General features: G+C 51.5%; 12 protein-coding genes across 12 annotated transcripts; 6 read left to right on the top strand and 6 right to left on the bottom strand.

The window, feature by feature from the left end:
• Nucleotides 1–1598: 1598 nt before the first annotated feature.
• ALTATR162_LOCUS2475 (uncharacterized protein) lies at nt 1599–2491 on the bottom strand (the record flags this gene model as incomplete). Its single annotated transcript, XM_043310081.1, has 3 exons — nt 1599–1743; nt 1796–2133; nt 2189–2491. 3 exons carry the CDS (start codon nt 2489–2491, stop codon nt 1599–1601), a joined length of 786 nt encoding a protein of 261 aa, XP_043166016.1.
• Nucleotides 2492–3437: 946 nt separating this feature from the next.
• Nucleotides 3438–4625, bottom strand: ALTATR162_LOCUS2474 (uncharacterized protein; the record flags this gene model as incomplete). The annotated part of the gene is made up of 1 exon (XM_043310080.1): nt 3438–4625. One exon carries the CDS (start codon nt 4623–4625, stop codon nt 3438–3440), a length of 1188 nt encoding a protein of 395 aa, XP_043166015.1.
• A 203-nt stretch (nt 4626–4828) lies between these two features.
• Nucleotides 4829–5317, top strand: ALTATR162_LOCUS2473 (uncharacterized protein; the record flags this gene model as incomplete). Its single annotated transcript, XM_043310079.1, has 3 exons — nt 4829–4986; nt 5059–5211; nt 5269–5317. 3 exons carry the CDS (start codon nt 4829–4831, stop codon nt 5315–5317), a joined length of 360 nt encoding a protein of 119 aa, XP_043166014.1.
• A 396-nt stretch (nt 5318–5713) lies between these two features.
• Nucleotides 5714–6682, top strand: ALTATR162_LOCUS2472 (uncharacterized protein; the record flags this gene model as incomplete). Its single annotated transcript, XM_043310078.1, has 1 exon — nt 5714–6682. One exon carries the CDS (start codon nt 5714–5716, stop codon nt 6680–6682), a length of 969 nt encoding a protein of 322 aa, XP_043166013.1.
• Nucleotides 6683–7095: 413 nt separating this feature from the next.
• ALTATR162_LOCUS2471 (uncharacterized protein) lies at nt 7096–8625 on the bottom strand (the record flags this gene model as incomplete). Its single annotated transcript, XM_043310077.1, has 1 exon — nt 7096–8625. The coding sequence occupies one exon, from the start codon at nt 8623–8625 to the stop codon at nt 7096–7098; it is 1530 nt and encodes a 509-aa protein (XP_043166012.1).
• Nucleotides 8626–9372: 747 nt separating this feature from the next.
• Nucleotides 9373–10016, bottom strand: ALTATR162_LOCUS2470 (uncharacterized protein; the record flags this gene model as incomplete). Its single annotated transcript, XM_043310076.1, has 3 exons — nt 9373–9458; nt 9508–9865; nt 9924–10016. 3 exons carry the CDS (start codon nt 10014–10016, stop codon nt 9373–9375), a joined length of 537 nt encoding a protein of 178 aa, XP_043166011.1.
• An 859-nt stretch (nt 10017–10875) lies between these two features.
• ALTATR162_LOCUS2469 (uncharacterized protein) lies at nt 10876–11779 on the top strand (the record flags this gene model as incomplete). Its single annotated transcript, XM_043310075.1, has 3 exons — nt 10876–11022; nt 11084–11168; nt 11223–11779. The coding sequence occupies 3 exons, from the start codon at nt 10876–10878 to the stop codon at nt 11777–11779; spliced, it is 789 nt and encodes a 262-aa protein (XP_043166010.1).
• A 978-nt stretch (nt 11780–12757) lies between these two features.
• Nucleotides 12758–13818, top strand: ALTATR162_LOCUS2468 (uncharacterized protein; the record flags this gene model as incomplete). The annotated part of the gene is made up of 2 exons (XM_043310074.1): nt 12758–13254; nt 13317–13818. 2 exons carry the CDS (start codon nt 12758–12760, stop codon nt 13816–13818), a joined length of 999 nt encoding a protein of 332 aa, XP_043166009.1.
• Nucleotides 13819–14018: 200 nt separating this feature from the next.
• Nucleotides 14019–16948, bottom strand: ALTATR162_LOCUS2467 (uncharacterized protein; the record flags this gene model as incomplete). Its single annotated transcript, XM_043310073.1, has 2 exons — nt 14019–14313; nt 14367–16948. The coding sequence occupies 2 exons, from the start codon at nt 16946–16948 to the stop codon at nt 14019–14021; spliced, it is 2877 nt and encodes a 958-aa protein (XP_043166008.1).
• Nucleotides 16949–17804: 856 nt separating this feature from the next.
• Nucleotides 17805–19914, bottom strand: ALTATR162_LOCUS2466 (uncharacterized protein; the record flags this gene model as incomplete). The annotated part of the gene is made up of 11 exons (XM_043310072.1): nt 17805–17840; nt 17890–18080; nt 18131–18434; nt 18482–19177; nt 19228–19401; nt 19451–19471; nt 19521–19562; nt 19612–19633; nt 19682–19722; nt 19773–19826; nt 19873–19914. 11 exons carry the CDS (start codon nt 19912–19914, stop codon nt 17805–17807), a joined length of 1623 nt encoding a protein of 540 aa, XP_043166007.1.
• Nucleotides 19915–20212: 298 nt separating this feature from the next.
• Nucleotides 20213–21865, top strand: ALTATR162_LOCUS2465 (uncharacterized protein; the record flags this gene model as incomplete). The annotated part of the gene is made up of 3 exons (XM_043310071.1): nt 20213–20712; nt 20765–20865; nt 20922–21865. The coding sequence occupies 3 exons, from the start codon at nt 20213–20215 to the stop codon at nt 21863–21865; spliced, it is 1545 nt and encodes a 514-aa protein (XP_043166006.1).
• A 1325-nt stretch (nt 21866–23190) lies between these two features.
• On the top strand, nt 23191–25050 carry ALTATR162_LOCUS2464 (uncharacterized protein; the record flags this gene model as incomplete). Its single annotated transcript, XM_043310070.1, has 2 exons — nt 23191–24758; nt 24807–25050. The coding sequence occupies 2 exons, from the start codon at nt 23191–23193 to the stop codon at nt 25048–25050; spliced, it is 1812 nt and encodes a 603-aa protein (XP_043166005.1).
• Between the last annotated feature and the right edge of the window lie 56 nt (nt 25051–25106).

Raw genomic sequence — 25106 nt, 5'->3', positions numbered from 1 at the left:
AAGGCAAGGACACATGATTGACTACTATTCGAATTTGCAACGTTCAACTTCTCGACCGAGACACAACCAGCTCATCGTCATTAAAGTCATCGGAAAGAAACAAGACGCGAGTGTCTTGCTTCGACTCGCGCTCCATGCGATTCGTACGCTTCCTGACTTCAATCTTCTGACCTGTATGCTTCCGACTTGATGGACGTCTCGCACGATGATGAATACACGCATGGAAACCACATTCACCTGCTCGTAAGCGTACTCGATGTATGCAAGAGGGAGCGCCTTATCCTCAAGTTTAGTTGTTGATCGGAAGTATTCGGCAATGATGGCCTTCCGGAAGTCGTCGTCGCTTACAGAGTCCGAGACCTTCCATGCTTTGAGCAGCAACATGAAGAAGTCTTCGCTCATTCGGTCGATATCGTCGTTATCGCAAACCCCTGTGGTATATAGCCAATCCGCGTCAGCCTGTACGGCGTCTCAATCCAAAATCTCTTCCGGTTTCCAGGACTTCCGACACATGGAGCAGGTCGCCGGCCTAATCTCTGACTTCATCATCCATCTCTTGATGCATTTTTGTGGAAATTCTGCCCACAGTCAGATCTGCAGAACGTAACGTCTTAGGTCTTAGGGTCCAGCACCTTATGATAGATTGAACACTTGCCTTCGATTGCTTTACGGTTCTTCTGTAGGCGGCCCTTAAGTACTCTGAGTGGCGACATAACATGTCTTCATAGATCCCGTGTCGGTCTTCGTTTTCTATCTTGGAGGCGGTGGATCTGCGACACAGCCCGACAATTCGTGTTCGTGCTTTCCTTGTTGCACATCTTCGTCTCACGACAGCCATCTCGCAAATGTTGATAAGTCTCTGATTTCGTATAACCTGTAAACAGGAATATGGCATACCGTTTCAACTGTGGCGGAACTGAATGCAGTAGAAAGAGACGTAAAGAAGTATAGCAATGCTGATGTACTTCCCATTGCTCACATCGCAATATGCACTACACCATACCATGGTTGCCACAATACCACCTTCAGTCAAAGAATGGACGCAAGTCAAATACCGCCACTTCTCCAGCCACTCGTTGACTTGCTCGGATATAGTAGAGATATTGTTATGGCGCAGAATCCCTACAAAGGGGGTCGAGCCTTGGTTCTGCGAAGTGACACAAGCCACTCAGAGCTCCCGAACATAAAAATAAATGTCCGAACGAGACGGATGGCAACCAAGATGGATGTTATATGTAGCGGACACGCTCGCCAAACCAAGGGTTTGTCCTAGTGGTACCCGAAAGAAGACCGCGTATCTATCATGAGTAAGTGGTCGAGGCAGTTCCGAAAAGCTTGCTAACAAGACCGCAACATGCCGGGAGAGACGATATCCTCAGAAGCGCCAATTGAGAGAACAAAAGCGGATATAAAACAACCAAATGGGTATTCTGCTTTTTACCTTAACAAGTGTTGGACTTCAGGTATGATTCCTGTTCTGAGTTGCTTGGCTCTTTGGAGCCAGCTTAACAACTTTGCCTCACAACACGATGAATGTGCCGCCGGTGCCGAATCCCGCGAATCCCGCGTCCGCGAAGGGTCCTTGGGGGAGATACTCCTCATACGCCGATATACCACAGCTCAACGCCCATAACCTCAAATTTCTTGCCGTCGTCGCTCAATGGCTCATTGCCAAACGTAGGGCACGTATCGGAGACGCCCTTCTCAAGGTTGTCGTCTAGCCATAAGCCGTAGTGACCGTCTCTGTGATGCTGTTAGCCGTCTGAACCCTGAGTTGTAACTCGCCTCTACTTACCCGCCGCCAACACTCAGATAGCTGTGCTCGCAAAAGATCATGTAATCGTTCACCCCACTGTATGGAAATGCTTTAAATCTTATCCTCTCCGGCGTGCTCGCCCCACTCTTAGTGGCTCGACCATTCTGTGGTGGGGCTAGTGAATCGCCCTTACTTTTCGGCGAGGATATGGTTGTCATTCGCACAGCATCTGTCGTGTCTTCAGATGGGGGTGGTGGGAGGTTCATTTGTAGGTCGGAGAGACCGTGGAGTATGTGCGCACGCCAAAGGAAGCATTCGCCGTTGCCGTAGAATGATGTGGAGGGGTGCGGTGCATCGGAGAGGTATGCGCCGAAGACCTATGGCGATATGTAAGCACACGTTCTGTAATTGTTGTGATGTTCGCGAACATACACTTCCGCCGCCGTCCTTGACTACGAGCACAAAGCCGCCTCTCTTTCCCCGATAGTCTTCCGACTGTTTGTATAGTGTCCCTAGACTGACGCCATTCTGCTCTAGGCTGTATGCCAGACTCCACTCGTCTACCAACTGTAGTCTTGGCGGTAGCAGGAGCCTGATCTCTTCTGCGAGCGCCTTGCTTAGAAGCTTGCCCTTTTCTCGCATGCCCCCTGCCCATCCTTTCAAGCTCAAAGGTGTTAATGGAGGGGGTTGGAAAGGGCTCGCCGTACGATGTGGTGGCTGGAAGACTGAGTTCATATCTGAGGTAGTGGAGGAGACAAGGCTCGCAAACGTGTTCGAGAGAGAGGACGCGGTGGACTGCAACTGTGATTGTACGTTGCCTATGCTATTGCGGTTGCTGTTGTTCTCCGCTCTCGATTGCGCGTCTGATTTGGGACTTGTTTCCGTGTTCAGTCGTCGCAGGATGCCTGAGACTGCATAGGATACGGGATATGTGAAGTACGAGGACGAGCGATTGGGTGCAGAGCGCCGTGGCGGCGGTGAGGTTTGTGAAGATGGTGAGCGGACTGGGGGAGAAGACGGGCTATCTGATGGGTACGACATGAGCGGCGACTAATTACAATAGTAGCAATGTTCCTGAATTAATGTGGGTCGCGTGTTGGAGGTGGTGTGCTGGGGTTGTCGCAAGTCAGAGTAGCTGTGACGTTGCGCAAAATTAGTGGGCTGACAGCTGCTTGGAGCCTCCCAACACCAGCAGCAAGGGACATGAGTGTTACATAAGCAAGCTTGTGAATGATATGGATGCATTTTCAGAGGCTATAATGAGGAACCGCCAATAGAAGACAGGACGACGATGTGTGCTTAGTGATAGCTTCCTCTGGCACCTCGACGTGTAGCTCCGCAGCCCTACCGCTTTAGCTTGCTAGCGTGTCCCGAGAAAGCTTGGACTCCGCTACCCGGTAGGGCTGACGTCGCGTATTCATCGTGCACTCGAAACGAGAATTCCCATCGTCAGCTTACTGGACTCTGAGGAGTCTTGTGAATCGGATGGAGATGTTTGGTGCTATCACTGGCATTATTCTACGTTGGCAGTCATGATGCACTGTCATCACCCTCTAGTTCCTATACTGTGTGCATCGACATGAGAAGTTATTGCGTCTTGCATTTGTACTTGTTCGTTACTAGTCTAAACGCTTCTCCACCATCAGATATCATGTTTCGAGTTGCAGATGCCTCATATAGCTCAAGTGCTCTCGGTGGTTGGCTCGCCAGTCGCAGCATCTGCTTCTTCTGTTGCTGCCGCAAGGTCCCGGTCCAGATTCTTCTCATCTTCTGCGGCCGCCGCCTCATCGTCCCCATCTTCTGCATCGCCTTTGAGTTTAGCACCTTTCCTTTCTGGCATTACAGCCATGAAAGCCTTGCCCCAGTCTCCAAACTCCATCCACTTGAGCATGATCTCTAGCACATGGTTTGTGACCAAGACTTGCCGGCTCTTCATCTCAAGATACTCGCCAATGGGTAGCTTTGCAGTTTTGATTCCACGGGCTACAGCGCGCTTGTGACAGATGCCCTTGTGCCGGTTCTTGTCTACTAAACCACCGATGATGTAGGTGCTGTTAGGCTTCAAGTGGGTAAGAACGTTGTCGGATTCAGAAGAAAGATAGACGACTTCGCCTTCTTCCGTCGGTGCCTCGGCTTGTTCTTGCTCGCCTGAATCATTACGTTCTGTTGAAGTCTTCAATGCCCCAAGAACTTCTCCACCATCTGGTCCTGACATCCATTCCTTCGCCTTCTCGGAAACTTCCACGAAGTCTTCCTCGAAGAATCGGAAACCTTTCCAGCTCGTGTACTGCTTTGCTAGAATGCCGTCGAAACGCTCTTTCATCTTGCCGCCGAAGCTACTCAGTGCTAGGTGAGCTCTGAAGTTTGCCTTTCGGTTGTCGCTGTAACACCTCGTAATCTGAAGTCCCAAGCTCTTGAGTTCGTTGTCGAACATCAGCTCCTCGAAGTCGCAATCGAAGATTACTGTGATTGGTACTTGCTTCCCAGTTGCTTGTCTAGGAGGACGTGAGGGTGGCGGTCTCGGTCTTTTGCCATTCTCATCAGTAGGCATCTGCGCCCACTCTTCTCGCCGTCGCTCTTTCTTCTCTTTGACTTTCTCTTTTCGCTTTAGTTTGCGATCTTCGCGCCCGGCTTCCCAGCGTTCGAGCCGTCTTTGCTTTTTGAGCTGGTTCTTTGAAAGCTTTGGCTCCGCACCCTCACCCTCAGCTGGTGTTTGGGTAGTGTCAGCGGCATCAGCTTGATTGCTATTTTCGGCGGCCACGGGTAGTTGTTCGTTTGGTGTTGGAATCGCACATGCTTCCGCCACGTCCACATCACTGTCCGCATGCTCGAGCTTGCGCATCTTCGCGGGACGCTCTCCAGGATCCATCTCTTAGTGATCGCTCCTCAATTGGTGAAAATAGGTAGTGATGTCTTCTGTCCACTCAGCATCGACAAAATTATGCTCACTCACTCATTAGCGTGCCAAGCCATATCCCTGTCATCGCGGCTTCCCGAGCTCGAACCTCACTTCACGTCTCCGCATTGACGACACCTTCAAATCCCAATTGAGCCACGAATAAATCGCCCAACATGCCGCAGGATATGCCGCCAACGGGCGGCTACAGCCCCGTACAATACAAGCGCAACTTGCCTGTTCGAGGCTTCCGCCCCGCCGCATACCTTTTCGGAACCGCGGCGCTCATGACATACGGATTCTGGAGAGTTGGACAGGGTATCAGGGAGCACAAGTATGCGCATGCCGTCGAAATTGGACATTTCAATGTCTTGAGATATGGGGGGGAAGTGCTGACGATTTACAGCGAACTCGCACGCGAGAAGATGTGGGCGCGGATACACCTCATTCCAGCGCTACAAGCCGAAGAAGACCGGGACCAAGTACGAAGACATTTGGCGGACAAGGCGAGGGAGAAGGAGCTACTGGGCACAGAGACCAAGGTCTACAACACCGACAGGTACACGTTCCGAAGATACGGCTTCTCAGAGCACGTTGGCTAACTGCGCGATGACAGATTCGTTCGACCTACCTTTGCGATCACACCCGAACACGAGACAAAATAGAGTGGTATATTACGTTGGCCATGTACATACAAGCTCACGGATTAGTTGGCAAGACTAGGCTCATAGTGCCGATGCCTGTAGAGCCCGCTGTCTTCATATGGAATCTTTCTTTGTGTTTGAACCTATGACGCAGACCACGTTCTCTAGACCCCGGAACAATAAAAGTCTGGCCCTCGGAGGGCCATTGCTCGCGAATCCACCCAGTCACGATATTTCCGACCCTGCTAACCATGTGAGACCCTGTGATAGGCTTCCATTTCAATGTACGGTTCATATACGTTGCGATTTCTTAGTTTCACGACAACTCATAGCACCATCCAAGCGCACTCTAACACGCGCCGTGACGCGCCACCTGCCATAGGCAGTGTACACTATCACCGATCGCACACAGTTTCCATGTCCCTTCCACACATACCAGCTGCACTGACGCTCCTCACTTCTCACCCAATTGCACCTCGAATATTGACCTTCTATACAAGCTTTGAAGACAACACAGCTCAACTCATGTCTTTCTTCACGAACTTGCTCAAAGGCTTGAAGGGCACAACGCTTATCCGCACAAACTCCCCGCCACGTACAAGCGGCAATATCATCTCCAACCAAATCAATGATGAAGACTGGGAGATTGTCAACCCCCACGAAGTCGGTGTCTTCTACCACGACCGCGTCACACTCCTCCTTGGCCCTCGTCGAGAGACGCGCCATCAAATCCTCCTCACCGACATGCCCAAGTCTTCCGGACTCCTGAATCACCTCAGAATCCTCCACCCATCACACCGCACCATACACCTCTTCTTTCCTGACCTACCGATGGTAAATTCCTACCTCGATCTCCAGTCTGTATCCGCCGATGCTCTGGCGATTGAAACGCCCTGGTTGGACATCATCAAGTTAGCTGCGACAGCTGATATATTCCAAGATACCTATATCGAAGACAAGGCACTTGCAGGGCTCAATCAGAAAGCCATTATAGCCCTAACGCCTGGCAACGCAGTTTCGCTCTTCGAGGATGACGACTTTTCATTCGCCCACGTATACCATACCAGGACGGGTGATGGAGGAAAGCTCTCAAAGACACTGCATGGGATTCGTCAAATGGACATGTATAAATCTGAGCTACCCGTGGTGAAGTTACCAAAGGCTGAAGATGTGGAACCGAAGTCCGAGAGTTTGATGCGGAAGACTCGAGGTAGCAAGTATGACAACAGCATGCTAAAGGGTAGGGGACTGGTGGCCGCAAAGAAGGAGGAAGACGATAAGGTGCACCCGGTTCGGCAGCCGACCGTGCCACCTAACCTGGAAGCTTTGAAGCATGGAGATGTAAGCAACTTCATCTATCCGGGCAAGAAGAGCACGAGGATGTAGCATCAGAGACCTCAGTGGGTAATGATCGAAGCTAGAAATATATAATGATACCACCCTATACAGGAAAATGATTTGGACATATGCAGAGATACTACGCCTGCCTAGGTACTGCTCTGCAGCCTACGACAGTGTGTGAGAAGCAACTTTAGGAGGTTCAACAGTATTGTAGATATCTAGGTTCTTTATCTGCATATATAATCTAGGTATTTCTTGAAGAGGATGGTACTACACTTGGACACACCAGCAACACGCCAAACAGGAACGCGTTCGATATCGTAGGGTATTACCTCAGCAACTACAAGTTCTTAGATGTGGTGTGAGCAACGATATGTGTCTGAAAGTGGGGCTACATCTGATGGTACTAGAACATCCCAGTCCAAGTAATTACGAGAGCTAGCAACAAATACCATGAATTAGATGCCTAAAGACCTTTCTTCCTCCTCACATCTCGAGCATAAACACGGGCCCTCAAACCATGGCCATAGCATTTCCTGTCTATGCTCTACTGGCATGCCTTCAACGTTCAGGTAGCTGCAGAACAGTTCCTCGCCCTTCTTAACAGGCTTGATCGCAAAGAAGCGAACAGTGGTACTTCCATTCTCCCTCCTCCACTCCACATTCGGGTCGCAGCTATGGTTGAATAGCGGAAGATGGGGCGTGATTTCGTCAACGAAGCCGAGCCGCGGATCAAAAGATCCAGCTTTGTTGTTGGCTAGACGCGTCCAGATCGAATGTAAAATCTCCGTATCGAAGTTACGGTTTGCGAAGACGTCTACGCCGAGTTGTTCTAGTATTTTGATTGGTATGATGATGGATTCAGTGAGAGTAAAGACATCGAGATGGTTTTTGTTAGCGACGGGCTTGAGACGCGCAATCAGAGGATGATCTAGCGGCGACTTCTCAACACCGGATTGGACACATGCTGCCAGTATTCGTAACATGAGAAGAGGTCGAAGAGGTGAGGCATTGTGCGTCAGGCCTTTAGCGGGTTCTTGAAGCCACGCAAAGTCTTTGCCGCAGATGGCTTTGTGATAGGTGTTCATCGCGAGATCGAGACATGCTGTTGAGCAGTAGCTTTCGGAACAACATTCCGTCTTTATTGCCATGTCCGGTAGGCGCGCGTAGCAGTTAGAACATGAGTTCGAGGTTGGTGTACTGCATACACCGGTAGCAGTCCGATCTGTGAGTATGCGTTCGCCAGCTCTTACTTCACGAGCTGCGAATATGCCTAGCATATCTTCCTCTGAGTCTTTAGACAAGGTACTCCGGTGCAAATAACATGTTGGCTCTTTCTCACTTCCTTCAAGCTCTTCGTTTATGAGCTTGACCAGCCCTGGAGCCCGTGTAAGATGGTGCACTACTGTCCACGGATATTCGACAGTTAGTACACCACCATCTCTTATCCTATCTCTTAGCTCATAAGGTGTGCCACCCAGTGGTATTGCAGCCTCCTCTTTCCGCTTCAGAAGCTCACGTAGTTTCGCAACTTTCCTCCCAACATCTTCGTGCCACTGGGGCCCGAAATCCATGGCTGACTCGTCCAAAATTTCTGCTGCATCCCATTGACAATGACAAGCTTGTAAAGCAGGTTCGAGCAACTTGTATACTTCCACTCTTATGTCTTTATCGTTCCCTGAAGCGCGTGCCTCAAGAATTTTGGCTTTATACGCGTCACCAACAGCCAACTCGGGGAAATTCAGCATCATCATACGACGTCCACGACCTATCCAGGCATTAGGATCGTAAGGTTGGCGTACGATGAGCTCATTGTAGCTATCGAGCGATTGTAGAATTCTTCCTACTACATCGGGGTGTGGTTGGCTGATGGTTGGGTCTGTTCCGGAGCGATATATCGACGGCACCCAACGTTGTAGCAGTACGGTGTTTGTTGGGCCTGGTCGTGCCCTTGCACCCGCTGGCGAGACAATACGTGGACCTTCCATACCTGGCGGCATTCAGGGCGAAAGGCCCTGGCCATTTTTTGTCCGTGGCTATCGTCAGCCCCATAGAAGGAACGTGCACCGAGGTTGACGATGTTTGACGTCATCGCAGAAATGACACAGTTCACCTCGGCATACAGCAACCCTTCTACCACCAACAACATAAAATTGATCACGCATAACACCACAAGAACGGGAGACCAAGATCTCATGCTTTGAACATTTACGGAAGAATACGTACATTTCGGCGCGAAATGTGCCGGCTCAGCAGCGCTACAGTTTCGAACCAATCTCGCTTGATCGGACAGTCCCATTCGGATTAGACAGTGGGCGCGGCGCAGAGCTACTTTACTGCAGCACGACCAGAAGAGTACGACCACTTATATCCCGCATTCCGTATCGAGAAAAGAACGAGCGAAATAGGCCAAGTTAACACATCTGGAAACATGGAGCTATCTTGAGACCAGCAAGGCAGATACAGTGGAAGCAGCTTATCACATGTCGACATGCCGCTACTTATGCAAGTGACAAAGCAGACATACATGTATGTCAGCCACAATGGACAAAACGGACATCGAGGTAACGGGCTTGTGCGCTAAGCTTCGTTGCTGAGAGATTTGTTCCGTCCCACAGATAAGCTTGGTATTGCTTGGCGAACACTACAGTACGGAAAAGACTGTGAACTATTTGCAAGTATTCAAAACCACCCCACGGCGCGCCTTCTCGATCTCCCGCCCATTTAATGTACGTTTAGCAGTAATCGCCAATGTTGTAACTGGGGTACACATGGCTGGTTCTGCAGGCTGGGCTGCCACCTTTGACATAGAGCTTGGTCGCTGATTGCGCATTAACTTCTTTCAGAAGATATTCCACACCCTCACTTACAGTCTACTGGAAGATCCTTTCGTGGCTGTCTCACGATAGTCTGGCTTCTATCTGCCGGGGTGAGGTCGTTTTCGCATTGAATCTGCTCGTTGCCTCCGTTCACAGTGGTGCTGCCGGTCCACAAGTCGATGTGGTTGATCTTAGGACTAGCTTTCCAGTCACTATCGCACTGAGCACAAAAATCCTCAAAGCGCAGATATTTACGTGTGTAGGGATCGTAAATGATCTCACACTGCGTAAATTCGCCGGGAGCCGAGGCAAAGGTCAAGGGGTCGGCATATGTGCCAGTACCACCAGCCTTGTAGCCGCGGCCGCAATCGTAGGCGGTAGCCGGACCGGGAGGGTCGTTATCGGGGTACTGCAATAGTTAATGTTGTTGCTGTGAAACGCGGTCTGGTATGTATAGCGAGACCTACCCCGTAGTATGTGTGCGTGACTTTGGTAACTTTGGTGCAACCAAAGGCCACAAGGCTGAAGGAAGAAAGTACGACGAGTATTGAGGCCCGCATATTGATGTTTGAGAAGGCAATGATCTTTGTGAACTTTGTGGGGATCTAAGTCTTCCTCAAGCTGATCAGACATCTTTATACTTGTCCTTAGGCAAGGCGGTAAGGCTCTCTTGAAGAGGCTCTTAAACTATGGCTTCTCTCTCACGCAGTTCTGGCATCCCCAAACCCCTTTTCCGGACAAGGCGCTGAATACATTGGGGCCGCGTTTTCCACAATTAGAAAACCACGATGTGTAACTTAAACATCAGTGGGTCGTCGAAGCCCGAGATCGCTCTTTTTCTCGTATTCTACGGCCTTGTATGTAAGGTGCTTGCTTTGTCACCAAAAGTTTGCCTTAGTGATGCACGAGGCTGACAAAGTTGAATAAATGGTGTGCGATTAATTAATGCGAACCGTTTCCGTGGACCGAGGCTAGATATGCTAAGAGCCGGGAGCGTACCGTCTCGGGGTCGACCGCCGCTGCAGCCAATCAGCACACATCAATGGGATTGGTGGCGCACATGTTCGGTATCACAAAACACTGAATGCTGTACAAATGCAGCCCACGCTCTTCAGGGTTGCTCAAAATGGCTCGACTTCAGCTTCTGCGTCCACACGCCACTTGCGTATGTGTGTGTCGAGGAGTTACGATAGGCTGTCAGGGATGGGGCTGGTCAGGCTGGCTTAGCATATTGCGGTGATCCTTCCTTATCGCATCACAGTCTCGTGAAAATGCAGCAAGTTTCTCAATCGAGACAGCTAAGCCGCATTTACGAGCAATAAGCTTCGGCCCACCTCTCAAGTCGCCTACTGCAACGCTTCTCGACCCGCGCCCACCAGCGGCACTCGAACTCAGCAAGCCCTTAGACTTCGCACGATCATGGCGTATTCTAGAATTAGCTCTTGGATTGTCTTCAGCCTCGTCTCAATCACAGTTCTCATTCAAGTCGCTTCCAGCTCAAGGATCGCGACGTTTACAGACGGGCAGTGCAAAAACGCATTTCAGAGCGTCAATGCAGAGAATGGCGTAAGTATCCCTACACGAGCTGCAAGTCGGACATACACTGACTTCGTATACCAAATCTTAGTATCCCAACGGTACTTGTACTAGATTGGCAGATTCGGGAAGATTTGGAAGCTTCCAAGTCGTAGGTCTTGACCCAGGCTGCAGTGGTAGGTGGTTGAGTCGTATGCTTTGAGAGTAGTTGCAGTCATTGACGAGACTAGCCACTATATATGGTGCCGATAGCGAAGAGTTTGTTCCATGCTCGTCTACAGTCCTTCAGTTCGCCAAGATAGCCGAGTGCTACAACTCCTCCTTCGTCTATTACAGCGTCGACGCTTGTACGCCGCCTGATCAGATATCGTCATCGTCGCTTTCCGCAACACCATCGTCCTCCCCATCTTCGACCCCGTCTCCCAGTGCAGTAGGCAAGCTTAGGAAAAGCAACACTGGTGCTATAGCTGGAGGTGTAGTCGGCGGCGTAGCTGGGCTCGCTCTCATCGCTGCTGCCATCTTTCTGCTTCTCCGCCGTAAGAGAAAACAACGCCAACAACCACCAGAGGCACCCTCAGATGAGCGGCGAGAGGCTGGTGGAAGTGCACTTACGGAACTCCCACACGAAGATCGGAAGCAAGAGATGGATTCCAAGAACTCAGCACCTCAAGAGCTCGGTAACAAGCCCAGCGTGGAAGTACCTCCGGTTGAGCTGCCAGGAACCGATGTTGTTCAGCACCCTCAGTATATACCTGACTCGCAGCTCACTGTCAGTGAGAAGCACTGAGACCATAGGAGATGACTTCGCAAAGAGCGGTGGAGCGGATTGAAATAAAGCGGAAGTGTGAAGGGATCAATAGGCGTCCGCCTAGCTTGAGTGCCCGAAGATATACCATGAGAGTACGCCAGGTCTAGTCACATGTAATATCTTAATATAACTAAGAGCACTCGATAGATTTTAGAATACGTTAGCTGCTTTCCGGTTCTATTCTTCTAGTGCGCGCCTAGTGTACCGCTGAAAAGTAGTCCACAATCAGGGCTGAGGGATATCGTCTTCTTCGTAAGCTACTACATAAGTAGATGTGAGGTAACATTGCGATGGTGCATCGATGTTGCGCCATCTCGCAATCGACAACGCGGTGGACCTGTGCTTTCAGCTTCTCGAGAAGACGTCAACTCAAGCTTGTGTTTAGAGCGACGACCCCGCATGCGCGAAGCCTCGCGGACACATTTCCGCCGCACTACACATGATTCCGACTTCGTCAAAAGACTACCATCAGCCGCACGACACCACCCATACAGTCTCATGACTCTGTATATAGATATAGTTTCTAGCTAACCCTAAGGTATTTCATAAGCATATGCTAACTCCACATGTCGTCGCTCCTCAGCTGGCTTTGGGAAAGCCACCTTCAAGGTTTGGTAACACCCCGTGCGGAACTTCCACGATTAGGTGTTGAATGAAAGAGCTTTGTGGGCACAGCACGGAAGGGTAAGTAATGGCATAACTGAGAATCGGCGCCACTATCGAGATACACTGTATAGTCTGTGACTTCAGTGACTTCGCAGGGATTCGTGGGTGCGACGAGATGAGCAAACTTTTTATAAGAGCAGCACCCCTTGAGCTTGTCTTTGGATAAAATCTTCTTCCAGAACGACAACATCCAAGGGCTACATCTCCTCAATCACGGTCTTTCCTCAATTGTTTCAACAATCTTATATACACCTATCAATCCCTTTACCATTTCGACGACTAACATCCAAGATGCAGACTGTGCAAGAAAAGGTGAAGTCGCTCACCAAGCTGCCGTCTACTTCGCAGCAGCCACCCAATCTTCAGAGCGGCCGCGTTCGCCTGTACAAAGACTTTGATTGGAACGACAACCTGTGGACCGAGATCGACATCTACAATGGTGGTTATCCAGCGACGGATCGCCACCGAGTGAACCAAAAACTGTTCGACACTGCTAGTTGGATTGCATTCAATCTACCGATCGGGACCGTTTTTACATTCATGGACCACCTTCCGAGTAAGCCTGGGGAGCACGCTGACCTCTCTGACGCCGGTCGTACAGTCGATCTCGTCGGGACCGGACAAACTGAAGGCTTCAACCTGGACCAACTAGGCATGAACGACAAGCTATCGCAGTTCTTCTGGCGTGAGGTTGATCTGAACCTCGGAGCAATCGAGATTTTCGATGACCAAGACTTCACGATCACGTATCCGCATTTCGCTGGATTAAATCCCGGCCACTTCATGAAGTTATCCAGCCTATAACAAACCCCGAGACCGATCAGCAAGACGAGGAATCAACTCAAAAAAGTACAGTTCTGACAAACGATGCCGATCGAACATCGTCAATAACTGCTTCCTTTGCTAAAGAACAAACAACCCAAATCACGACATCAACGACAGACACCTACGTCACCGGCATAAGAGCTAAACATTCTGCATCTGCCGAAGCAGGCGTTGGCATCGTAAAAGCCACGGTAGGATGGAAGGTCGAAGCCAAGTTCGACTACACGCACGAAGAAAGCAAGTCATACAGTGAGACGACCACCACAAAATTTGGCAGCGAGCACCCAGTCAAAGTTCCGGCACGTAGCAAGCAGCGCGTCAACGTGACTTTCCATACGAGCAGAGTCAACTCAAAGACTTATACCACCAAGGCTGAACGCTGGTATGCACGCCCAGTTTTTGGATGGCAGCGAGACAACACATATAGCGACGCACCTTACAAAAGGAACGAGACCGTGCAGATCACTGTCGCGGGTGGCCTGCGGGGCAACATCGAGGTTCACTTTGGCAAAGTAGAAAAGCTTTAGCGAGAAGGCCAGGGGTTATGTGCAGGGATCGCAATAGTTTGGGAGGTTCTTTTACGTAGGTAGAATAATACAGCTGTTACTCTTTTCTCCTAAGTTCAGGTATCAATGACAACTGTCCAATACAGCTGTTATAGCATACACCAAGACGTCTCAACACCATATAATAACATACACTGGTTATCCAAATCCATTCATGTCATCTACGCCGGTCGCTTGAAAGGATGCGCCTCAGTATTCAACACCCATTCATCCAAGCTAATCAGATCCTCTTCCGCAAACAACAAGTAAAAGTACTTCAGCGTCTCCGCTAACCAAAAACTCTCCATCTCATCGTTGAGCTCCGGCGTCAACTTGGTAACATCGTCAATGGCCGAGTTACCGAATTCAGTGGCTGTGTGTTGATCAATTGCGAGGAACATGCGCCATCCAGCGTCGCGCCAATGGGAATCGCCAGTTATGCGGTACATGTACCAGACGGACTCTATAGCTTCGGGGCTAAATGGATGTTAGAGACTAGATGCAAGTTATTATAAAGATGGAGAGCTTACCGAAGGATATAGTTCTTGGCCCCGATTCTCGTAACGCCCGGCGGCAGACGATCCTCTTGAATTCTGCTCTGCACGTAGTCTTCATGGTTCATAACTGGCTGCGGCGAGTAGACGTATGGGAAGTTCGGCAGCGTCAGACTAGCCTGTGGCGCAAGTTCCGCGATGTTCGAATCAGGTTGGACTTTTGTTGGCGGGCCCTCGCCCTCCTCGGACTCACCGCCCATGACGGACTCGTGATCCTGCGAGGCGCTCGCAGAGGCAGAGGCAGAGGCAGATGGCATGTGTGCAATCTCTTGCTCGTCTACATGCTCGATGATCTGACGCTTGTCCAACGTATCCGCATAGACCAAGGTAGACGTGGCCTGGGCCTCAACCGCAGCAGCTGCGGTAGGAGTAGGTAATGCGGTCATCGCAGCAAGTTCTGCCTCATACCACGATGAAGCAGACGCGATCTGCGACTCGTATACCTTCCGCTGCTCCTGATAGGTCTCCATTCGTGACTCGTGCCGTGGATCAATGTACTCCCAGTAAGCCGTCTGGTTCCATGCACAGTCCTTCCTGTCCTCACACGGAGCAACCTCGAAAGCTTCCGGCATAATGCCAGTCGGAGTCATGCCGTAACTCCAAACGCAGCCCTCTGTCAGCTTCTTCGCGATCTCAAGATCTTCAGGGCGGTCAAACAGCTTTGCGCCCATACCAAACATGCCACCAGCAAAACAGGTGAGATGTGCATTTTCAGCAGTGAGGTCACCAGCTTTGGTAGTGTCAATGTTGGACGGGACGTTCAGCTTGCCGGAAAAGAGAATATCTTCTCCTTTCGGTAGCATTGGTCGGAAAACCAAGTGCTCCTTGACTACATCCATTGATTGTTCATACATCGTCCGGTATTTCTCAATCTGGCCACCAAGGAGCAAATACTGCTTGGGCAGATATTCGTACGTAGAATCCGACATACCGCCTAACGTGAATTCTTCGCGTCCGTAGCTGGAGCTTGATGTAAACCCTTGGGGTATGCATTCTGGGGGTGTCGGCTTGGTGTCAGAGGCAGACGAGGTTGAAGTGGCGTCCTGGGCGTTCAGCGCCGCCTCCGGTGGTTCAGATTCATCAATATCAAGCTGTCGCTTCTCTACTGGACTGCTGTCCCAATTCTTGATCTGCGCCTTCCCAGCAGTCCCGGGTACTATAGAGTCTTCCTTTGCGCTTGTGCCAACCGGTACATCGTCTTGCGCAAGCACAACGGGGTCCGGCAGATCCAACGGCACGTACTTCTTACCCTCTGGCGACAAAATTTCAGTAGGGGAGGGCGTAGCAGGCTCTGCATCAGTCGATGACTGATCGTCGAGATAACCTGTTGGAGCTTTGAGGGGCGCCTGGGGAGGCATGTCGATATATTGTCTTCCGCATCCGGAGGCGTCCAGATATGTCGGCCACATTCCAGGGAGTTGAGTCTTGCTTTGGAACTCTTCGAGGTTGTCCGTAATACGTGCAATGGCATCGTAGTACTTGTGCTCTCCCGTGAGCTGCGCAAGTCGGGTGAATTCCAAAGAGAGTGACCCGATTTCAGCCAGAACAACATGTGAGCTAGCACGGTGTTTTTGAGACGCGAAATCAGGCCTCCAATAATAATAAGTCTCGGGCATTCGGTTGGGTGTGTCGAACGCGCTTATAAGAACTTCAGCAAGTTCTACTGCCTTATCTAGCAGGTTCTTGTGCTTCTTGTCGCTCAAATCGTAGGCAGCCAGCAGCCCACCGAGATAGCGGATTGTTGTCTCGAACAAGGGGATATCGGGGCGAGGGGTGGTTGTAAAGTCGATCTTGTCCACTGCCTTGACTGCCTCTTCGAACTCGTCCTTAAGCCCCATTATCCACAAAGTGTCGAGGGCATCTACCAGTGTTGCGCCCCAGTGTGCAAAAGGATCTCTAAAAGTGCCAGACTGTGGCCGTAGCTCATCATGTAACCAGGCATTTGCCTTGTATCCTTCCCACGACTTCTTTGCCACACTTCTGATCTTGTCCAGTTTCGCGATCCTCTCAGCCTTGGCTGTGACATCTTCCGGCTTAAACTTGGCTTGAATCTTAGGTATGGATTTCGGGGTGCCAGACGGCAGCTTAATGAGCGATTCTGGGGCAACGGGGAAATGTTCCGGAAGTTTCGTCCAGTGAATCGCATCAATGATCGAAGATGGCTCCAATGGGTTGTCTGCAATGGCGGGCTGGCCGTGTGGTTGCGGTCGGATGGGTGTAGGAATAGAGGGCTTCTGTTGCTGCTCTGTCACAGCAGGGCTCGATGTTGATGATGATGGAGCCGGTGTCTTCACAGGAGGTGGTGTCTGGAGCAACCGCGGCGTACTAGCAGCGGGCACATCTAGCTTCAGACTTCTCGTCTCATGCGCCACAGCAGGGTGTGGGGGAGTGTCCTCCTGCGGAACCTTCTCAGCGTCGCCTTTCAGACCAGCTGACCCGACAGCATTTGATGCAGCCTCTCTCCATGCCGCCGCACTCGAACCCCCAAATTTGTATAACGCTAGTACAGCAATAACAGTAAAGACTAAAAAGGCGCGGTAACGTCGATATCGAAACATGGTCGAGGGAGCGTGGTAGAATCGGAATGCGGCTATCGCGTGCGCTTCGTCGCCGAATGGGGAATGTAAGCGTAGAAGGAGTGTATCGCGTCGCTATGTTGTCAATGCCATCTGAGCGCGAACGTAGGGAAAGAAACAGGAACTCAAGCTAATAGAAAGTGAACGACTGGCAGGTGGCTTGTCTTGTTTCCAACAGTCTTGGCTTTCGACAGAGCAGCTAGCGTATGCACGCCCTGGAGATCTAATTGATGGGTCTGTAGCAGATCTTTTGCACTACAACCTCGCGAAAGAGAAACGTGAGCGATGAGAATTTGAATAAACACGGAAGACATTCTTTTCAAAACACGTACACGTTGCCGTCGCTATCCATATGGCAATCTTCTAACCTTGCGATGCCTTGCGCTACCGCACTCAAGGCCACGCCCCCGCACCAGGACAGCATCCGTCCTAGCCGAACGCTAAATTTAAGCTTAAATTACCCTGGCCAAATAGGGGTCCAGCATCAGGTCTTTTGGCACATGTTTCAGCCGTGCAGAATGCGTTTCAACCCTCGCTCATGCACGGAAGCTACATATACGAGTGTTTGATGGATGATGAGATTTGACCCTAAAGTTGTACTGTGAAAGTACCAAGGAAAGTATCAATCACTTTGAACAGAACCAGAGTGGCCATGTGATCGTGGTCGTATTATTTTAATCTATTTAGACAGAGTCGGCATGCAACACCGTCGCGAAGCAGGACTTGTTGCTTCTCATCCAGCTATACTGCATGTCTTGGACTTCCGTGTGGGTAGGACGTTGCTCAAGCAATGATGCTGCGGTAGCCTGTCTTGTCTTTCAGATATAATGCGACGCTATCATTGCTCCTCGCCGCCAGGTCCAGGTTGTCGTCCCTAGTCATCGATTAGCTTTAGTTGTCTTACAGGAAATGTGTTTACTCACCATCTGTCGTGCCTTCAGCATTTCGTCACACAACAGCAAGTTCGACGCGATACCGGTAGCGGACGCTATGCAGTTGCGCAGTACTCGGAACGAATCGTAGACACCTTCTTGAGTAGGGTCCATGGCTTCTCCAGTTGCAAGGTTCAGGCCGACGACATTGCCCTCAGCGTGCTCGTCCTGTAGCGCAGCCACTGTTATTTGGTAAGCTTAGTGCGACGAAAAGCAGTAGAATAATGCTTACATGAATCTTGGATGTCATGACCCGAATTTGCCGCCAGTGTCTTGGGAATGACAAGCAGCGCGTCAGCGAAGGCTGATACACCCCACTTCGCTTTACCCTTGACTGTCTTCTTGAATTGCTCGCTCTCGAGATGAGCCGCGCATGCGACCTGGAAAGCACCTCCACCTGGTACGACGCTTCCGTCGACGATCATGTTGTACACACTCCTCAAGCCATCGCGAACGGCGTCCTTGATCTGAGCAATAGTGTGTGTGTTTGGGCCCTTGATGAGTAAAGTGACGGACTTCGGCTCCTTGACATCTTCCTGTTTATTGTGAGTATGTTCCCTTGATTCTTATTGGACCCGCTTACAATGAATGTGTACTTCTCCTCGCCCAGCTGGTGCTCGTAAACAAGACCCGCGTATCCGAGGACGTCTGGTGTCATATCGTCTACACTGTTTTGTGATGTGCCACCGCACACGAGCTGGAGACGCTCCATGTTCCTCCTCTTCGCTCTCCTCAGTGCGAAGATTCCGTTCTTGACAAGAACATCCAAGCTGAGCGGGTCGATACCCTTCTGGTTTATTATCACGAAGCCCTTCTTAGGGTCGTCGCCGCAGACTTCCTTCTTCAGCTCAACAATCTTCCTCAGCTTCTCGTCGACGAAGCGTCGCTCGCTCTCAACAAGCTTCTCCCTTTGTTCCGCGCTCGAGTAGTAGAAGCCAGAGTTGATCTCGGACTTTTCGTACTCTAAGCTGACGTTGAGAGTCAGAATGTATGCGTTCTCAACCCTCTTGGCCATGTCTGGATGCCTTGCGCCGTGATCTAGAGCAAGTCCTCGGATGAGCTGTGTGTCGGCGGCGGTGCGATGTTGCATGGTCATGATTTCAACCATGTGCAGATCTGGCTTTGCGGGCGCCTGGTAGATCGCGAGCACGGCATCAACAATGTCGGGGGTCAATTGTTCGGCGAGCGTGCTGTTGATCTTGGTCGAGAGCGAGGTTCTCGCGACAGAGAGGAGGAGTTCGCGGTCGACTTCCTTGGTGAGCTTGAACTCGTCAAGGAACTACACATGGTCAGCGAATCTTCACTGAACAAACTTTCCGTTGTCTGTACCTTTAGCGACTCCGTCTTCGCAATATCGTAACCATCTGCGATCACTCGGGGGTGGAGGCCCTCGGCGATGTAGCGATCGGCCTGCTTCAGTAGTTCTCCAACCAACAGTACCACTGATGTTGTTCCATCGCCTGTGATTTCGTCCTGCGCTGTTGCTGCTCGTGCAATCATGACCTGGGTTGTTTGAGTCGCATATCAGAAACGGAGAGGTGGTAGGACATACGGCAGTGGGATTTTGAATTTGCTGGGATGTGGTTAGCCTTTGAAGATACTGTTGTAGTGCGGGTACATACCATCTCCTTGAGCAGGACGCTTCCATCTTTTGTGAGCTTGATCTGGAGAGCTCGTTAGAACGTGCCATATGTTTTGTTCGAGTGGTCGTACTCCTCCAGCGCCATCTACGAGCCTGTATTATATTAGCTTCTCGTCCGAAAGACTGTTTGTTGTTCCTTACATCTTCAGTGTACCGCGGGGTCCCAAATTTGAGGCGAGAACCTAATACCAAAGTCAGACGGTCCCTCTCTTCTGCTTCAGGTATTCCATACCTGTTGCAAGCCCTCACCGGCCGAGATGTTCACACGGAGAGCCTCCCCGCGCCTCTGTACATTGTTAGCGGTGCCTCTGCGCTGCGAAGAGTCGGCGTACCCTCGACTCGGCCTTGGGATTGAGAAGTTGTGCGGCCGACATGCTGAACAGAATCTATACGGGTATCGAACAGTGCAGTAATCAAGCAAATGATGTATGGCGGGGCAAGATGCTGTTTCCGCGTTGCCTGGCGCGTCCCTCTTCTCAAGCACTGAATTCTAAGCGGGCCTATTTAGCGCGGAAGCTCGGGCCCTGAAAAAGTTCGAAGCTTTCCACACCACGAACTTGCGATCGTTCACATCCCATCCCGACTGCGGAATTTCCAGCGCACACATCAAATAACGACTCAGCTCGTCGCGCCGAAATCCGCAATATCTGCGCGCCACCAACTAACGCCACGATGAGTGTAGACTACCTACTACACGAGAGCCCTGTCGGCTATGCCGTCTTCAAGGTTGTCCTACAACCCGACACCATTGGCAGCCGTCTCGCAGAAGTGCAGAAGGCTGTACAAGACCTCGACAAATTCGGAAAGACCGTCGAGCTCGTTGGTCTTGCGCCGTTTCAGGGTACCCAAGATGCCCTCTCCGAGATCAACGATGTCTCGGAAGGCATCATGTCTGACTTCCTGAGAGCTACGCTCGAGACGAACCTCCCCAAGGCTGGAAAGAAGAAGACCATCACGCTCGGAGTAAGCGAGAGCAACTTGGCGGGTAGCATCAAGTCTGCTTTCCCCAACCTCGCATGCGAAACCAGCGTCACCTCCGAAGTCGTCGCTGACCTGCTTCGCGGTCTCCGCCAGCACAGCGGCAAGCTCATCAAGCAGCTTCAACCAGGCGACATTGACCGCTCCATCCTCGGTCTTGGCCACGCCTACTCTCGAGGCAAGGTCAAGTTCAGGTAAGCTTTGCGCACCAAATGCATGTGAACTACACGCTGACTTCTATTCCAGTGTCCAGAAGCAGGACAACCACATCATCCAGGCCATCGCGACACTCGACCAGATCGACAAGGACCTGAACACCTTCTGCATGAGGCTACGGGAGAACTATGGTATTTTCCTCCATCTTTGGAGACTCATAACAGCTGCTGACTTGTTATTCTTTCAGGCTGGCACTTCCCCGAGCTCGCCAAAATTGTCAACAGCAATGAACAATATGCCAAGGTGGTCTTGCAGATTGGTGACAAGTCGCGCCTGAGCGACGAGGACCTCCACGAGCTCGCTGCTGTTGTTGATGACGATGAGAGCATTGCGCAAGCAATCATCAACGCTGCGAGGACCTCCATGGGTCGCGATCTCTCTGCGGCAGACATGGAGATCGTCATGGCTTTCGCAAAGAGGACCGCTTCCCTGGCTGCGTACCGCAAGCAGCTCAGCAACTACCTCGGAAGCCGCATGAACCAGGTCGCTCCTAACCTGGCTGCTCTGATCGGTGACACCGTTGGTGCGCGCCTTATCTCCAAGGCTGGTTCTTTGACCAACCTCTCCAAATACCCTGCCAGTACCGTCCAGATTCTCGGTGCAGAGAAGGCGCTTTTCCGAGCTCTCAAGACCAAGGGAAACACCCCCAAGTACGGTCTCATCTACCACAGTTCGTTCATTGGTCGCACTGGCCAAAAGTCAAAGGGAAGGATCTCGCGTTTCCTTGCCAACAAGTGCTCCATTGCCTCGAGGATTGACAACTTCTCCGACACACCAACATCGAAGTTCGGTGAGGCTCTTAAGCGCCAGGTTGACGAGCGCATTGAGTTCTACGCATCTGGTGCTCCTCCTGCGAAGAACGCCGCAGTCATGCAAGCTGCCATGAACTCGGTCTTGGCCGACATTGGTGTCGAGGACCCCACGGCGACGGCTACTGAGGATGTTGAGATGGCCGACGGTGTTACCGCGGCTGCTACTGAGCAGGCCGTGCGCAAGGAGAAGAAGGACAAGAAGAAGTCCAAAAAGTCGGGCGACGACGAGGCTTCGGAGAAGAAGTCCAAGAAGGAGAAGAAGCGAAAGGCCGACGATGAGGATGGCGAGAAGAAGAAGAAGAAGAAGAGCAAGGCGTGATGACCTGCCCTAAACAGCTGTATTCATACCCTTCTCGCATTCTGGATCGGCGTTTTACGATGTGTCGGTGTTTTTGGAGTTGTTTTCTGTGCTAGTTAGAGAGGACTGGATTTGGGCTATGAGTTTCCGCACGCTGTTCACGAATGGTGGATGGTTCTGTATACCTCGAGCTGTTATCAAAGTTACAAAAGCATGATTCTTCGATACCTTGACATGAGATGATGAAGTGACCGGGTAGCTCCAACCAAGCCAGATTGGTGCACCTGTGGAGCGTTCCTGGAATGCGGCCCAATCAGAGACCCCTGTAAGAGATCGGAGCGCCAACACGCTTAGGCCACATGCAACCTGCGAACCACAAGACAACTATCTATAGGATAATTCATGATAAAGGGCGATATAAGCTGCTGCAAGTGTTGGCGCATCACTATTACCAGCATAAAATAACATGCTCAACGACTGCATGTTGAGTTTGTGACCATTTGCATGTATGCACGGCAATCAACGTCAGGCAGCGGCTAATGCGCCTCTTTGTACGTCGGATGTTTGTGGTGCAATGGGAGAGATGGATCACTCGTTTGCTTGTGACGACAAGAGCGTAAAGTAATCAGGCATCGCAGTATCGTCACGCCAGGTAGCTACAAAGAGGCTGTTATTGCAAAGTATACGACGATGGAGAAGCTGGTGGAAACGTCAACATGTCATGTTTGATACGCCCAAGACCTAACACAGCAGCCGGCATAGACCCAGGGTTCTTTCACAGTGGGCAGCGCCCCGGACTCGTCCACTGCTCTGGCGTAAACTGTTTTTCTGTTCTAGGGCTCGTCGTAACCTAAGCTTTGGCCCGCTGCTGTCCCAAATCGCTCGAATGCCTACTTGAAGCCCTGAACCCCCCGAGAAGGTCTGAAGCCATCTTTCGCACTTTCTCTTCCTCTATTGTCCTCTCTCTTTCCTATACAATTTTCTAACGCTGCAACTACCTTTCCATCGACACAGCTCTTGCGGAGGCGCTTATCATCAAACTCTCGTTAGAGATCGAAACTTGGTGTTCCTTGCCGTGCATCAGACGCTCTTTAGACATCTCCCGGTCCGGCTCTCGGCTGCACCTCGACTTTGGTGTTCTCGCAAGCCATTGCAGTAGTCTGCTATCCACCCTTTTTCTGGTGTTGAGTCTGCAAACTCGCTCAGCCAGCACCAGGGCTTGAATCTGCCTGCGCCCCTTCGCCGCTCAGATCGGATTTTCTATTGTCTATTTAATTTGCCGTCTACACGCGCTAGAAGCTTTCTGCTATCTTTCTAGGCATCGCAGCGATTTAGTGGTCGGCGCCATGGACGTAGACGATGCATCTTCGCCGGGCAGTCTAAGCTCGCCCCCGCACTCGCCTGAGCAGGGCACTCCGACGTCGACCATCCGCACTCCTGCAGGTGGTGTTGGTGTTGGAACTAGCACACCCACCCCTGCAACTGCATCGCCAGCTCCACGCGGTCTTACTGCGAGCGGCCTTCCCCGTAAGAAGCCAGGTCCAAAACCAAAAGCAAAAGATCCGAGTGCACCTGAGCCAGAGAAGAAGACTCGAAAGCCACGCAAGTCGGAGCCCAAGGACCCAAATGTCGCGCCCGCCCAACGCAAGAGGAGGACAAAGGCATCGCTGGAGGCACAGGCACAGCCAGTTGCACAAGTCGTCGACGAGAAACCGCCTGTGCAGCAATCGCCTACACCACAGGCTGGACCCAGTGAACCCGTCCCTGTCTTGCAATCCGAGCAGCCGCCTGTTGTCTCGCAACCTGCTCGCGTCTTGAGCAATCCTGAACCAACCCTTCACAGCAACCCAAACCTTTCACACATCAGCGTCACCCCCTCAACACCGCGGCCATCTAGTTCAGGCCAACGATATGATCCCATCCGAGGTGACACCTTCGAGTCAAAGCCACAACCTCCAGCAAGCGCACCTCCGCCGCCCGTTTCACCCCCGATCAACCATCGAGCGAGTGCCTCGCCTTCCATCACGAGTCTCATCGATCCGCCGTCTGCCAGCAACTCGTTCTACTCACATCCTGCCAAGCTCCAGCAACAGGCATCCATCACATCGGCACCCGTGTCACCTGCCGCCTTCTCCACGCGACCAGCCTCGGTCCTTCCTTCTCAAGACTACTCACCTCAGCTTCAACAACAGCAACCGCAGCCATCTCTTCAAACTCAAGCCCAACCGTACCCTGCTACATCATCAGGACCGACTCCAATGGACATCGACACCGAGCCCAACAAGCCAACATCCGTTCCCATGGCAAAGGAGAATTCGACAAACTCTGGTACACCCTCGCAGTCAAATGCTCCTACCCCACCCACCAAAGCTGTTCGTCAAAAAGAGGCCCCACCCCCGTTGCCTACCGGAAGCGGCCTCTTGTCAGGAACGCCGTTTGGCCCGGTTGCAAACGCCAATGGAGGATCCGAGACACAAGGCACCAACATATACCTGACTTTTGATCTCAAGGGACGCGAAAACGTCACCATCAACTTCGCGCAAGAGGTCGAGAAGAAGTACGGTTTTGCTGCTCTGCATCCTCGCATTGCCGCTCGCAAGGAGCGTCAGCGCCAGATTGCAGCTGCGGGTACCGCACTTGAGCGAGCCGCAGGTGGTGGCTCGAACGACGACCAATCTGTCGACTTATCAGAAAATGAGAGCAATGTCGAGATGGGTGGCATGGACGACGAGACCTCGGCCAAGGAGAATGGAGGCAAGAAGCGACGCAAGCGCAAGCAAGAAGATTATGACAAAGAGGATGACTTCATCGACGACACTGAGCTGGCCTGGGAACAGCAAGCACTCATGGCAAAGGATGGGTTTTTCGTGTACAGTGGCCCACTCGTCACCGAGGAGAAGCCAACTGTAGAGAGGTACGTGACCATCATGTCTTCACATCGAGTTACGCTAACATTAAGCAGGGCCGACGGCACTGTTCGACGTGGACGAGGACGTGGGCGTGGTGGTACTGTGCGAGGAGAGGCCTCAGGTCGCGGCAGAGGACGCGGCGGAGGTCCTGGCTCTCGTGGTGGTTCAACTGTCCGCAAGCCTCGCGTTACTAAGGCTGATCGTGCGCAAATGGAACAGGAGAAGGCAGCTCGAGAGTCTATGGCTAAGACCTTGACCAACCTGTCTACTCACGCCGGCCAGGCTAGTGCTATGTAGCACACAGGACTTGACCAAAGGACGATGCCGATTCGGCCTTCACTACCTCGTCCGCC

This window comes from Alternaria atra (genome assembly GCF_907166805.1).
Source record: "Alternaria atra isolate CS162 genome assembly, contig: 21, whole genome shotgun sequence".
Lineage (NCBI taxonomy): Eukaryota > Fungi > Ascomycota > Dothideomycetes > Pleosporales > Pleosporaceae > Alternaria > Alternaria atra.
Note: the sequence above shows the minus strand (reverse complement) of the source record. Positions and strands in the feature narration are given on the sequence as shown.